The following is a 15816-nucleotide window of genomic DNA, read 5'->3' as shown; positions in this document are numbered from 1 at the left end:
CCCTCCCACCAAAGACTTGCCCAGGCTACCACTGGGCAACAAGATCCTGCCAGAGCTGGAATGTTTGCTTGTCTTATGAATGGCGCCTACCAATATCCTAGTTAGGCAAGTGCTGCCCCACAGGAGACAAGAGAGGTGATCTGAGTGATACCCTGTCATCCCTGTCTCAAGTGAGTCACATGCTTGGAGGAGGAGAACCCGCTCCCTTCTCACCTCTTGCCACCTGCTGGCTTTGTCACTGGCCCACAAAGCCTCACATAGCAGATCTATGCCCAACCATTTTAGCAGACAGGCTTGGAAGACCCCTCCCAGCTGTGTTGTGGTACCATGGCTCGCTTGGGAAAGCTGAGTTGGAGCTTGGACTCCCTTGCCCAGAGCTGACTACTACATGAGGCCTGTGTTGGCCTCCATTATAGACCAAGACCAGGTCCTCTAACCTTTTTGTAAAGGAAACCATAATTTTTAGTCCTGTTGTAATTTACCTGTTTTGTTTTGTTTTGCCCCAAAACTCTCAAAATTTACCCCTATTCCATTCTGAAGGTTTTTCATGCTCATGGGAAAGACCTGCGTCCATAGTGATTACGTGACCACAAGCACACATTTGGGGCCCTGCTGTGTCACCAACAGTTCCCGACATTGAGCTCCCTTCTTTGCCAGGCAGGTAGGGCCTCTGTTGCTCTTGCCACATGGAGAAGCTAGACCTCCAGCTTCCCAGAGAAGGGAACAACAATCCTGAGGAGGAACAGGTCTGGGAACAGCATCTGCTGGCCCTGAGGCTGAGCGCCTGTTATCTGGATGCCCTCAGAGAACTAGACAGATCTGGGCCTGGAAGGGGGTCAGGCAAAGACAGTGGAAAACATCCTCTGCCAGAGGAGGGAGCTAAAACCATATGCAAATGGTTCCCTCGGTATGGCAGTGTGGAAGATGAAACTAATGGCAGGCGGCTCAGTGTGAGAGGGAAAGCCTCAGGAGGCAGCTTGGGTCTCTGGGTATGGGGTCAGACACCAGTTACCAAGAATATCTGTCTTCCTTGGGAGTAAGAGAAGGGCAAGGTCTGACTTGGACAGGGTGGGAATATGAGACATTTTCCAGACCCAAACCAGCCAGCCCTGTGGCCATAGACTCACCAAGAGCCCATTGGCCTGAACATGTGCTATTATACAGCCTGGGGCCAACCAGAAAAGGGACAGATGATCTAGTGACCTCTCGTTGTTAGAGTCTGTTTAAGGTGGAAGTTTGTGACCGCTTGCCTGGGCCCACATACCCCAGCAAAGTGGGTGACCTTCTGAAAGCACAGGCTCAAGTCCCTGAAGCTGGGACAGAGTGAGAGCCTTAGGTTGTTACAGCCTCAGAAGTGAGTCTACACTCTTAAACCTGACTGTGACTCTGTGACAAAGACAGTAGAAGAGCTGTACTAAGGCTCCGGTTCCTACCGCCCTGACAAAGGGTTTGCCCATACGCCTGACAGAGGCCCTGCTAACGATAAGCCTGGTAGTAGGCCAACCGGCCACCTCACCGTCAGAGCAGAGCTTGGACCAGGCAGTGTTAACAGCAGCCTCCATGATGCTGGGTCGCAGGTAACAACAGAAGACAGAGCAGGGCCATCTCCTGTGGGTTGTGTGTAGATCCAGAACAAGAAGGGACAAAATGAAACTCCAGGCTCTTTAGACACAGTTATATCAGAGTTTCCTGATAAGACTCAGCTGGGACTAAGCGTGCAGCTAGAGGCCAGAAGAGAGGCAGTGTTTGGCCAATAGGATGCGGCAGAAGGCCTGAGTCAGGATTCCTAGAAAGAACGGGTGTGCCTTCTCCTATAGACAGTTGACCCAGTGCCCTGACCGTCAGGCTCACAGGAGTAATGTATCGATTCTAGGATCTGGAACAGATGTAAGTGGTTCTTCCCAGGAGTTTTGCTTTGATGGGAGAGAGCAGAGGATGGCATTCGCTTAATGGAGGTCTTCAAAGGTAAAACGAAGACTCTCCTACTGCCAGCCATGAAAAGCAAGTGACATTTGAGCTGCTCCAACTGGCCTTCGGTGACCATGAGAATGCCTTCCTGAGTTCCAGCATAGAAAACACAGCTAGGTAGCCCACACTAGAACAGGCATCCTCCTGTGAGCCTCATTCCAGTCCACTGTTGTCAAGGCTGTACTCTGCAGGGAGTGGGTGGCTAAGTGTGTTGTGGCAGTGCCAATGAAGGGCATCGTGCAGAAGCAGCTCCATTCAGGCCTTTGAAACCTGGGAATGGGTCATTTGGCCCACTTGGTCAGGAGGCCCACCCTAAGTGTTGGGTCAGGAACCGCATCACACTCTGTGTCTCCACACTGCTCTGTTCCTCATAGTACTTTGTATTCCCCACTGTCTGTGTAGCGCTTGCTTTGTGCTTGGTGCATATTGTCTCCCTGGATTATATAATGTTTGGGGTGGCGTCTCGTTCACTGATAGATTCCAGGTTTCCAGAGCAGTAATTGGCACTTTCTAGATTGCTCAATAAATAGCTTTGAATCCAGGAATAACCACGCTGCTTTTGCTCCTGTGGCTCTGGCGTACTCCATGGGGCCGAGCCCCCTGGTGCCTCCAGTATTAATTTCTGTTGGGGATTGCTTTGATTGCGCGGTGCCTGTGTTTCCAGCTGGATTTCCGGAATGAATGTCATCGGAATTTAGGTAGGACCTGCACTAAGTCTGTGCAGAGCTCTCAGTATTATAACCATTTTCACATTGCCGAGTCCCAATCCGAAGGTCGACTGTCTTTCCATTCCCAGGTTTTCTGCTTCAGTGTTCTATGACTTCCATTATGGAGGTACCTCACATCTTAAGTTTATTTTATTTTCAGTTTTGAAAAGGCTTATGAATAGAATTTTTTTTCTCAGCAGGTTTATTAATGCATAGTTAGAAGTACTGATTTTTGTGTTGACTTTTGTATCCTCTTTTGGTGATTTATTAGACCTAAGGATTTTTTGGTAGAGTCTTTAAATTTTTTTAAAGTGGGGGGTAGAGGGGTAGACACCCAGAGAGGGGCTTCCCCTTCTAAAAGGGAATTGGGGAAGACCTGTGTGCGAGGGTACTGGGAGGAGAAGGGCTGATATTGGGTTGTAAAGGAAATAAATAAATAAACTTAGTTTAAAAATCGAAAAAAGGACTTAAGGTATAGAAGTATTGTAGGACAGGGATAATCTGACTTACTCCTTTGCTCTTCCCCATTTCTTTCTCTTGTCCTGGTGCCTGACTAAGCCCCCCAGACACTGATTTAAACGTGTGGTGGTGGACAGCATGTGGGTCTCTCACGAGAGGCTTTGCTATCCTGATGTTGTTAACCCACTGTTCAAGCTCCTTCCACACCTCTGCCAGGTTGCAACGTTGAATTTGGCAAAGACTTTCTCTGCATCTCTTGAAGCAACCACGTGCTTTCCCATGGTTTTGTGTCTGTGCTGCATTACTGCACCGTCACTTTATCACAGAAACGCATCCAGTGGGGTCATCATGGATGATCTTTCTAGTGCGCCATTGAACTCAGTTTGTACTTCTTTCCCAGTATTTTGCATTCTTACTTGTTCATCAAGGAGACGTGCCTGCAGCGATTCCTTTTGTGCTCTGTCCTTACCAAGATCAGGTATGAGAACCATATGGCACCAGTACAAACAGATATACATAAGCATGGAGTGGAGTGGACAGCCTTCACACAGTACTGTACATATGAAATGTAGAAACAGTGAGATCAAGATGTGACAGGAAGGGAAACTGTTAGTGACTCTGGTGAGTGGCGGGGGCGAGTATGGGTGACAGGGTAGATGTGACTGAAGATCCTTAGACTTCAGATGCCTTAGAAACCCACAGTTGATGAGCACTGTGGCAGACAGAAGAGCAGTATCGGTTAGGAAAGGGTTGTTATCTCCTATACATGGAGTTCCTTCCCATCACTGGACTGGAGCTGCCATTCAGTAGGTGCTTTACTTGTGACACTGGACAGATCTCTAAATGCAGTCGTGCACACAGATTGTACGCCTGGAGTCCAGACTCACCGTCAGATCCCAGTGTCCACGGCTGCCATTTGCTCCTTCCTCTGTTCTCAAGTGAACACGTAGAGTGCTCGCCCTCTCTGTCCTGTGTCCTTCCTCTGGCAGATACAGCGCCTCTCACTGCTGAAAGCCACCATACTTACCCCTTCCAGCTTTCGTGTCAGCTGTCATGGGGCAGTGTTTTCTAGAAAAGGGGAAGAAAATGCAGTTGGAGGTTTCTAAGCAGCTGGCACTGGCAGAGAGCAGACACAGCCAGCACCCAGGTCCATTCTCTGTGAACTCCTGTTGGGAGGGAGCCCTGGACCAGGGCGATCTGCTCAGCCGCTGCACCGCACAGGCGAAACAGTGCCTGGGAGAGGCAGGTCCTAGACACTAGAAACGGTGCTAGCACCACTCCAAACAAAGGGGCTGGGGGCTTTGGGTACTGCATAAGCTGTAGCATGGTGAACATGCTGCACACGGCAGCACGTAGCCTAGGGTGCCCCAGATGTGCCTATCAAACTTAAGTTAATCTAGGGAAAGCGTGATACAAGGGAGGCGGTAAGAGAGCTGAGGGACCAGGGTTCTGGAAAAAGCCCCTACAGCCGCTGGTGAACTTTGTGAGCATGTGCTATTACACACAAGTGTGCTCTGGGCATTGTCTTAAGTGATGTGCACACACTACATCTGCACTGCACCGTGACCCCATAGCTGAGGGGCTTCCTTTGCTTCCTATCCTCAAAGGGCCTTAAACCTAAACTCCAGTCCTCACTCATGTTTACACAACACACACTGTCCACTGAGTCACCTGCTGGGGTGTGTGTGTGTGTGTGTGTGTGTGTGTGTGTGTGTGTGTGTGTGTGTGTATGAACATTCATGGTCTCTGTTACCAATTCCTAACAGACTGTTGTCATACAAAGATGAAGTATGGTTGGTGAGGGATGCCTGGATGGGCTACTGCTATGGTCAGTCAGCACAGATATTCCACATGCTATTGGAATCACACATGTCACTCCTGCTTCCTGCCCTGATTTGTCTGCTGTGTCTCAAAAATGCCTCTTGGTATCGCTCACCATGATGGATGTTTCTTTGTGTCTCTTCTCACTACTACCCATCTTAAGACTGTCTTACTAAAGATAGATTAAGAGTCAAGAGTCCTGGGCTGGAGAGGTGGCTCAGCGGTTAAGAGCACTGAATGCTCTTCCAGAGGTCCTGATTTCAAATCCCAGCAACCACATGGTGGCTCACAACCATCTGTAATGAGATCTGATGCCCTTTTCTGGTGTGTCTGAAGACAGCTACAGTGTACTTAATAATAAATAAATCTTTTTTTAAAAAAAAGAAAAAAGAAAAAAAGAGTCAAGAGTCCTGTTCTTTGGGTGAACTGAAGGTCTGTTATGGCCATGCAACCTTCTTTATATCCAGCCACAGTCTGCCCTCAAATCTCTATGCCAAGCACTCAAGATGCCACCTGGCCTTCTTTTGACCAGCTGTGCCCAGTGACTCTTTTTTATTGTTGGCTTCTGACTGCCCTCATTTTTAATGCAGCCTTACTGGGTTCTGTTAGTATACCAGCGATCTGCCATAGATGGGACCTTGGTCACTTCCAAAAAGACTCATTCTATCTGACTTGTCCTGTAGCTCCCAAGTTCCCTTCCTTGCCTTCTCTTACTATGAAGGTTCCCTATGTTGCCAGTGCCCTGTTGAAAGATGTGTAGCCGGCACCCTTGGCATGGGCCAGCACTCTCAGCAGGATTGGGAAGTGTCATATCCTGAGTGAGCCAAGACCTGGGCCACAGTGGCCTCTCTGCAATCTCCAGAATGAGCATATGACCTCTTTGTGTTTAAGAAACTGTTGCTCTTCGGAAATTCTAGTTTAACTAGGTCTTGCATGTTTCTCTGCCAAACTGGCAGCGTAGTCCCAGCCCCTCCCAGGCTGCATGCCTTCCCCTCACTAAATTTCACTGACTGGACATTTTTGTCACTGTCGTGTGTCACCCACGTTGGGTCTGGGCCACATGGCACTCAGATTCTTCCCCATTGTTCCTCATTTCCTGCCTTCTTCAGGACATTCTTACTGTGTCTCAGGAACATCCTGTGGGTTTTCTCTAGGAAAAGGGCCAGTGTGGGCCGCATCCCACTTTGCTTTGGAAGATACCTTTGTTCCATCGTATTGGTGGTGACAGTGTCCTTAGGCGTATGATTCCAGGTAGCCAGGGTCTCCTCTTAGCACAAACAATGTCAAGCCACTGCCTTCGCTTCCCTTGCTGTGTATGCCCCGCCACCCCCACTGTGGAGATTACCTGCTTTCCCTAGCTACTTTCAGAATTCTGAGTTTGCCTTTAATATTCTGTGATTTGTTTCCAAATACCTATAGATTTCTGGTTTCTTGTCTCTGTGGGGCTCTTCCCACCTGGGCCTAGGATTTCCCAGCTCTGGAAAGCCAACAGTCATCCCTTCCTTCAGTGCTCATGGAGGCGCTCTCTTGGGCCTCTCTCATGAGCACTGACTTCTGCACCATCTTTTCCCCTTAGCTGCAGCATCAGGGGTTGGACTTCGAAGCTTACCTATGCTCTAGCAGTGACACAGTCTGCAGCTCTGTGTGGTTCCTGTCCACCAGGTCAGGTTCGCCATTGAAAACACATTGAACAGGTATAACTGCAGTCTTTGATAATCTGAATGGACTTTGTTTTTGGGAAACGGCATCAGTGACAATGCCTACGTTCCTACACACCACTCAGAAACCTTCTCTTGCCAGCCAGCCTTCCCACTGCATGAGTCCTTGTCATAGCCTAAAAACCAGCTCTCCCCTGTGGCTGTGTCCCACCCACCATCTGTCCTTGATTCTTTGCACCATTGGTACCCCTCTGCCTGTCAGTCTTCCAACTTCCCAATTCCTTTTCATGACTCTGATGACTTGAGGAAGTTTTGGTCAGGATTTTCAGCATTTTATGTTGGCCAGTGTGAGCATGAGATGTTTCTTACAAGCGTGTGTGCTTGAGGCCGTTGGGGAAGTTGTGTAACCTTTGGCTGTATTCACACGTGTGCTCCTGCCTGATAGCCTGTGAAGGCCTGTGAGGCCTGTGAGGGCCTGTGAAGGCCTGTGAGGCCTGTGAGGCCTGTGAGGGCCTGTGAGGCCTCTGAGGCTGCTCTTGTGGTTGCACCTCCCACCAGGCTTTACTGAGCCCTCAATCTCTGAGCCAATCAAATCCTTCCTCCTATCACAGCAACATGGAAAGTAAGGTTGAGATTTTGCTTGTGGTGATGAACTGGAGGAGGGAGATGATGCCAGTGGCCATTGTCAACAGTATACCTTGGGGCTACACAGTGCACTGTTCACCTCAATCACCAGCCCTTATTTGAAGCCACCTCTTCCCCTGTATGAGGCACAGGTAGAGAAGCAGTAAGTTTTACCTCGTGGAATTATTAGCAGTTCCACCAGGAATGTGTCTTTGCACGTGAACAATTACTGTTACATGCTGGTGCTTGACGCTCAGTTTATACTCCAGGGGCTGTGTTATCTCACTGCTCAGCCTGCTTCCTGTGGCCATGGGGCACTATTCCAAGTTGACCCTGTGTGTCCTCTAGTCTCCCTGTGACTTGTCCTTAAGCAGGTCCTAATTGTGGCTTCATCAAGCACTGCAAGTTTCTCTGGTATTTTTCTGCCCACCCTGGCATCAGCCATTGTTTCATTTGTTGGTGAATGGCTTGAGGGTACCATGTTGGCTCTACCTGCCCCAGGCTCCTGCTGGCTCTTTGTTGAGAAATGTCCTTGCTTCCTGGAGTGCAGTTGGCAGCACTCATGTTCAGTCTAGTTGAGGGTGGATGTCACACAGGGGCGGCAGTGGCTTTGGCCAGGTAAGTCTAGCAGCTATACACAGCAGCTGTCCAGGCAGGTTGGAGCCAGGAAACTCTTGTGTCACTTTATTTTACAGCTTCCACCCAGTTTCCCTTAGTTCTCCCTTTGTTGGTCTCCCTGGGCTGTAGGCGCATGTGCTTGCATACACACACACACACACACACACACACACACACACACACACACACACACAGCTGTTGTGCTGATGTTCACTTTCATCTGTAAGAGGCCTACTCACTTCCCTCCTTTCTCTGAATACGAGAAAAAAAGCAAGATTCCAAGACCCTTGGGTATTCAGGGCAGGTAGTACAAGTGTAGCTTCCTTACTCTCAGTGGCACACAGAGATAATGCCAAGCTGACATCTTGTATGCAGCCTACCCTGGGCCCGACCTCCTGGGAACCCATGAGTATACTCCAGTGTACCCTAAGGAGAGACGACCTGTAGGAAGTCCTCTTTAAAACTTACCAAGTCATACTGGCTTTCTAGAGTTACTTCATCTTCCCTACAAATGACTATATCTTTGGGAGTGAGGTGCTGTCTCTGGTGGACACCATTTAATGTCTACATAGCTTATACACTGGTCATTTGCCATCTAATAGATCTGTTCTCTTACAGCTTGAGCCTCTGCCAGAAAAGGTTCTACATCAGAGACCCAATGCCAATGCCGTCCACTCCATGGAGAAAGTGATGGGCATCCACAGTAAGTAGCTGAGTCATCGTGGGGCCCAGGGCAGGAACACGAGGCCTCCTCACCTTCCCTGGCATGATATGAGCTAAGAGAGACTCCCAGAACCAGGTCCTATTGTACCAGGCTTCAAAAGAACCTGGGCACCAATGGTCTCAAGCTACTTGGTTCAGTTGCACAGAACTTACTTGGACTGGAAATCTGTGTTGTGCTAGGGGTACCTAGCACAGGGTAGAACCCATCCCCAGTTCAGACAACAAGTCCCAAGCAACAGGTCCACAGCCAGACATCATCCACACATCACCCTGCCTCAGGTACACCTGCTACTCCTTGCCTGGCCCCCTGATATGCTCACCCTGGTACATAAGCTCACATAAATAGTGCACGCCCGAAGGCTTCACCCCACTCCCTCCTGGACCCTTTAGTTCTGCCTTCAACACTGTTTCAGCTGATGCCCTGATTCTAAAAATCTCCTTAAGCAAGGCCCCCTGTGTGAACCTGGATCTGATGGAGCCGCAGCATCTATAAGGGTCCAGGTAGGAGACTCCCTGAGTCTGGGTGCCAGCAAGTCTCCATGCCCCTACTCCCAGGATTTATGGCCACCCACACAGTAAGGCAGCATCCCATAAGCGTAGAGAGACAGGTCCCACGACAGTCCACAGCCCTGTGCTCAGGTGGCCTGCAGTGCGGACATTGCACACAAGGCCAATGCTGGTGAAGGCGTTGCTGGCCAGCACCCTTCAGAAAGGCACTTTTCAGGCACAAGTGAGTCTCTATAGGACCCCATTGACCTGCAGAGGTGGGGAAGACAATAAGTGTCCCTTTCCCCCAGGTGAGTACTGGCGCTGCCTGCAGCGTTTGTCCCCCACTGTGGGGCACTCTCTGATTGAGGCGCAGAAGTGTGAGAATGAAGAAGCTGAGACAGTCACCGCCATGGCCTCGCTGTCTGTAGGCGTCAAACCTGCTGAGAAGAGGTAAGCCCTGTCCACACCATCCCTAGGGCCTGTGGAGCACAGCTGTACATGAGGTCCTGACAGTCTTCCTGTGTGTGCCCAGCCTTGTACCAGGCTTGCCCTTTAGGGACAGGACACATGCCCACTGACTCTACAAACCAACCCTATGGGTAAGGGAGCCTGATCGCACAGGGGCTCCCTCACCCACCATGCACCGTGCCCGACCCCTTGTCCTCTCTGCAGATCTGAGGAGGAGCCCATGGAGGAGGAGCCACCACTGTAGCCGAAGCTGCTGTTCTCTCCTTTGTCTGTCTGTCTTAAGGCTCAGCCAAGAAACTTTCCCGTGTCACTCCTGCGTCCTGCCTTGGTGCTCTCTCTGAGTGCGAAGGGACAGCAGGTGTGAAGCAGCAACGGGAGGCCTTTCTGCCGCCCTGGACCACAGGTCTGGAGACGCACACGAACACCAGGTGTGGCAGATCAGATGGAACACAGGACAGTGCGCAACACGTGGGCACACAGACATGCCGCAGAAGCCAAGCACACGCTGCTGGGGTCCCCCAGGAAAGCCACGAAGGAAGAAGCTTGTGGCAACTTGGGCAGAGTTGCTGAATTGAGTTGACATGAGGAAAATGAAAATCAAAGATCTAATAATACAGAACAAACTTGATTAAAACTGGTGCTTAACATTTGATTCTTACCCACAATCCCACAGTCTCCGTGTAAACCACTCAACTCATCTTGTAGCTTTTTAAAAAAAAAAAAAAAACAAGAAAACAAAACAGTTTTCTATGGCTCTGGCCTGCCTTGTGAACCTTAGTGGGGTGCTGTGGGGGTTCACAGCTTAGCAAGGACGGAGTTGGAAGAAACGTCAAAGAATAAAAAACTGGACAGAACAGAAATGGGAGCCTGGGAGTCAGCTGGAGCTTCTCGAAGCCATCGGAAGATGCGAGTTTGTGCCTTTTTTTATTGCTCTGATGGAATTTTTTGTGGCTGGGTTTTCTGAAGTCTGAGGAACAATGCCTTAAGAAAAAACAAAAACAAAAACAAAAAAACACCAGTAAGAATTGGTGTGACAGTGTCCTGTGGCTGGCTGAGTCTAGTGATGCTGGCCTGGCATTACAAGAGTGGCACCAGCCACTGTCCCCGAGGGCCGAAGGACAGCCAGCCAGCCTTGCTTGGTTTGATCACCGTTTAAGGAAGGTGAGGTAGTTCCAAAAAGCAGCGAACGCCGCCGCCGCCGGCAGTTTTGAAGTCTAACACGTTTTTAAACGGATCCAAAGTGTTCTTTCCTCATCCGTCACATAGCAGTTGAGCATCTCCATTCGATTGTGAAGCATGTCGTAGGCACATTGCAGTGTTACGATCGGAATGCTTTTCATTAAAAGCAGGTAGCATGAAGTATTGCTTAAATTTTAGGTATAAATAAATATATATATATGTATAATATATATTCCACTGTATTCCAAGCTAAGAAACTTGATTCTTATGAGATCTTGATAAAATATTTATAATGCATTTATAGACAAAGTATATATAAATATATATAATAAATCCAGACCGCAGAGGTCCTGGCAGGCGAAAGACGTGTGTGTTAGCTCTGAGGTGCTGAGGGCTGGGTCTGGATTGAAGCCCACGGATTTCTGAGCTCCAGATTGGCCAGCTTCCAGATTGCCAGCATGTTCACCCCTGGGCAATTTCCCTACCAGTTTGTACTTTAATTTTAATTATTTTCTAACAAAACCTCTGCCCTTTCCAAGCCTCCATGCACATATGTACCTGATGAGTTTTTATAGCAAAAGATATAAACTTGCTGTTGATTTTTGTATGAATTTTTCACAAAAAGATCCTGAAGAAAACATTATTTTGTGGATTTTACATTTTTCCCCTTACCATTCAGCAGTTTTCTGAAGGTGGTAATGTCTGAAACTTTTTCTTTCTAAATTCTTACTTGTACATTTTTTTTAGCTCTGAAGGTTATTTTTATGGTTTGATTTTGTTTCTTTTTGTACAGCAAGCAGGGCTCTGCTTTGACCAGGACCGCTGCTGTCATGCTTGGTTTTTTAGAGCAAACCTCTCGAGATTGGGCAGCAGGTCTGCGTGGCACCCTTGTCTTGTAAAGCTCACCGGGAGCTGCACAGCCACGGGCTCCTGCCCCGCAACACTCATAGTATTACAAGGGCGGGCAGGCCGCATGAGACACGAGGGCAGTCAGCATCAATGAGCGTGGACTTGTAACCACTCCATCAGGATAGAACTCCAGCTCTAGTTTCCCAAAGACCTTCGAGGCGAGTCCACAAGCGCCTGCCCAGAGCCTGGCCCTGCAGCTGTCAGCAATTTCCATTGCGGCCTCATAACCTGGACTCTGGCTAGAGCCACAGCCCTGGGTTTGTAGCCTGTGGCTGCTGAACCAAGGCCTTTGTCCTTGTCCTGCAGGAACACATAGGGTCCTGAGGGACAGTCAGTCTTTGTCTTTGCTCTTTTTTTTTTCTATGACAACTGACTTTTTAACTGCTAACTTCTTTTCTAGCACTTAAAGCCACCAATTTCATTCCAAAGTGGAGTTCAGACTGGCGAGAGGAAGTTGAGATACTCAGAAGGGACATCAAGCTAAGTTTCTGAATTTGGTGGCATTTACAGGGTAGATGGGAACTGGGTCAAGCTTTTAACCAACAGGCTGAACACACATTCTTGGACTTTTGATCGCTGGGCTGCTATGAGTGCTAAGCTAAGACAGTGGGTAGAGAGGTCTTAGGACATGCCTGACTGTCCTCCCTGTGTCCCTTCTGGCCCTTGGCGGAAGGGACAAACTTGAGGGAGCCATGCAGCCTCTCCCTTGCTTGTCACTGCATGGTGACAGAGGCCAGCTAGCTGCTCTTCTGGCCTCCTTGGTCCATTTTCTGCATACCCTGCCACCTGCCCTCTTGTGCCAGCCACGACTCGTGGGAGCATCATCTTACCTTTTCAGGTGATGGGTAGCAGGCCACTCAGTGGCCAGGGTACTGTGAGAGGAACTCACTTTGGTTCTATTCAGTCACCCTTTGATGCAGGGGCCTGGCCAGGGAGCCAGCTCACTCCAGCTTCCCTGGGAGCTGAAAGCATTACCTACCATATAGCCTTTTCTCCCCTTTGAAGACAGGTGTGGTCCTTCCTCACAGTCATCACCCAGGGCAGAGGGCAGAAGGTCGGCCTTGACCTCCAGGGCAGGACCACAGCACTCCCCTGCCTGGACCTTGAACCTTCCACCTTCTCCCTTCCTTTGCAAAGGCCTTGGTGGGTGCTGGCAAGGGAGCCGGAGCAAGCACTTTACACCCCTTTAAGGGGAGCCCGAAGGCACCGTGTCCTCAGGGTGCTGGTGTTCGCTCACCCTTGGGGCTTCCACCTGCACCCTGAGAGCCCACGCCCCACCAGCAGGCGGCTGTTCCCAAGGCCACCACCTGCTGGGACATCCCAGGGCTCTGGCTTGAGGGCTGCTTTATGAAAGTGTTTCAGTTTTTCTTTATTTTCAAATCTGTCCCCAAGAGGAAGGACCACCCTGTGGTGGTCTCCGCAGCACTGGTGATGGGCTCAGTCATGTTTCTTTCCTCAGAACATTCCTTCCTTCTTCACTGGTCCCAGCCACGTGCTCATTCCATCCTTCTTTTTGTAGACTTTGGGCCCATGTATTTTATGGGCATTGATACATATATAAATATATAGATATAAATATATAAATATATTTTTTTAAGTTTCCTACACCTGGAGGTTGCATGGACGTACGCCGGCATGTCTTTATATTGTATACAGATTTTGCACGCCAAACTCGGCAGCTTTGGGGAAGGAGAAGCATTGCCTTTCTCTCCCCTCTCATGATGTTTGCAGATGCAGAAATTTTTTTCTGTAAAACAAAACAAAACCTTGAAGGAGAAGAGGGGGGCGTTTGAGTCTTACTGAACTTATTCTTAAGAAATTGTACTTTTTATTGTAAGAAAAATAAAAGGACTACTTCCACACTCGTCATTAAGAAAAGTTTACCTAGCACCTTTGACATACCGATAGAGAGTCGATTGTATCCACACGCAAGCTCCACATTCAGACCCTGCTGCCTGTCTGTCAAGCTGGCTGGGGGCGTTTTCTTTTGTTTTGTTGGTTTTCTCCTCTCTCTCCCCGCACAGGGCCAGGTGCACCCTGCCTGCTGTCACTGGCCTCTGGTCGAGAACCTGAGGTTCTGGTGAGTCCTGTCTCAGCACAACTGTGTCGATGGGTTCATTCCTTCTAGAAGACACGGGGCTGGGGTTCTGCACTGGGCAATCCAGGCCTTTGTGAGCCCTAGGTCTAAATGACACTTGGCACTGGAGGAAACTATTTCTCCCTCTCAAGGATCCAGGTGTGCTCTGCACCCGGCCTTGATGGCCTCACCGGCCTTGAGGCCTTGAGTTGATCAAAGTCTACTATGGAAAGAGAAGAATGCAGACAGGCCTTGTTCGGGGGTGTGCACTCCAGTGAGGAGGTACCGTTTCCCGATCTGTAAGAATGTTAAACATGCTGTTTTCATGTATGCACAGGAGGCTGACCTCTGTCAGCAAGAGCTCACTACAGAAGTGTGGTCCAAGCCACCGGAGCGCTGCCACATGATGCCGTGTGTGCTCCACAGCCTTGACCGCCTTCACTCTGTAACAGCCTGTTTTCTCTTTGATTGTCTGGACCTCCCCTCCTTGGCGCTTTCTCCTCCTGGCGGGGTTGGGGGTCATGTTTGGTTTTCTCATTCTTGTTTCGTTTTTTTTTTTTGTGTGGTGGGTTTCACTGACCGGCGGTGCCCTCTGGCGGTCACCTCTTTCCACCTCCCGGGTCCAGTGTTTGTACCACATCACACACTTGTCGCTCTCGTGGTGTAAATAAAGACTGCGTTAATTGCCCTCCCATCTCTGCTGCCTGCTTGTGTTCTTTCCTCCAGCACGTTGCCAGGCCTCATCACTTGGATGAAACTCGGCAACCCTTTAGGCTTTCCCAGCCAAGCACTCAGCAGGTATGAAAGCTGCCAGTTCCACCACTAACAATGACTGCCTGACACCTACCTGCCCAGGTCCAGATGTGGTTTGGTTTCCAGAGGAGCATTGTCTCCCATTAGGTTAACATCAGCCAGTCATATAACACTTTGCCGTGATTTCAGTTTACATGTCACAGCTATCCATGCTGAGTTACAAGTCACAGTCAGGGTCTGGATGTCCCTGGCTTTGGGTCTCCTAAGGCTGGAAACAAGTGTCCTCCCACACACTCCTTGGGAGACCTTTCCTGACTCTCAGCCTAGCATGTTGCCCACAGCAAAGCAACCTGGGAGAGGGCATCCCCTAGGTAGAAGACTTGAGGGCTAGTCCTTATAAATTTCTGTTATTTCCTGGTCTTCATGTTTTTCATTTCGATTAAGAGCCAAATGCATGCCAGCCAGAGATTCTTAGAAGCCTCTACCTCTAACTATATAAGAAGAAAGTTGGAGAATATTCAGAACCATTCACCGTAACAGTCTACTGTAAAACCTCTCTCGGTCAGGACCAAGCCCCATGAAAGCCACCCTGGGGAGCAAGAAGTCATGGAGCTGGAAGGTTTGTTTCCGTGGTTCCAAAGCTCTTGCTAAACTGTCCACTTAGGAAAGTGCTGTCCCCTGACGTGTTCTGCTGAGGCTCCACCTCCTGTCTGTCATTAACAACCTCAGTTCACCCAAAACAGCAGTCCAAATACTATAAAAGACGTATTTCTGCCCCTTTGCTTCCCTCCATTTACTCACACTACCTCACAGCCTGGCCCCTAAGTAGCAGCTCCCCTAGACTGGCCAAGCAGGAGTGGAAGCGAAGCCGAAGAATCTTGACTGACTAATCTATTCCCCTAGTGGTTTGTAGCCTGAGCAGAGTAAACCCAGGGGTGGGATGGGGGTGAGTGCTATCACTAGTGATAAGCTCCCAACCACAATGATCAGACGGTAGGTAGAGGCCCACAACAAGAATGCAAAACAGCCAATAAGATTGTAGGGCGCTTATTGCAGTCTGTCCTAAGGTTCTGGACAAGGACACTTCCCCTGGGGCTCATTCCAAGCATCAGAGTGAGTGGGTACCTGGAATCCAAGGCAGCCACACCTTGCTGGGGAAGCAATGGCAGATGAGTGTGAATCTTGACAGCTGACAGGACAAGAGTCCAATAATGTCAGATTGTGTGAGAGTTAGAAGTGGGACACTGGACAAAGTAAGGCTGAGACAAGATGCCTAGGAGTTGGGTTTATCCAAAATGGCAAGGTCTGCAATATGGCCCGAGCAGGTCAGATAGGGAATTGTTCCCTCGGGTGTCCATCACAG

The 15816-nt window shown here is 49.4% G+C and overlaps 1 protein-coding gene across 44 annotated transcripts in view; it reads left to right on the top strand.

Moving 5' to 3' along the window:
• Hdac4 (histone deacetylase 4) overlaps positions 1 to 14394 on the top strand; it is a 246647-nt gene extending 232253 nt beyond the window's left edge. For all 44 annotated transcript variants that reach the window (XM_087566912.1, XM_087566919.1, XM_087566928.1 and 41 more), the window contains 3 exon segments: positions 8474 to 8558; positions 9376 to 9517; positions 9740 to 14394. In XM_087566912.1, coding sequence (XP_087423038.1) covers positions 8474 to 8558; positions 9376 to 9517; positions 9740 to 9779 — 267 coding nt within the window. In that variant the 3' untranslated portion in view covers positions 9780 to 14394.
• Positions 14395 to 15816: the final 1422 nt, after the last annotated feature.

Source organism: Rattus norvegicus, chromosome 9 (genome assembly GCF_021556685.1).
Source record: "Rattus norvegicus strain SHRSP/BbbUtx chromosome 9, alternate assembly SHRSP_T2T, whole genome shotgun sequence".
NCBI classification, from domain to species: Eukaryota; Metazoa; Chordata; class Mammalia; order Rodentia; family Muridae; genus Rattus; species Rattus norvegicus.
This window is presented reverse-complemented; position numbering and strand designations above follow the sequence as displayed.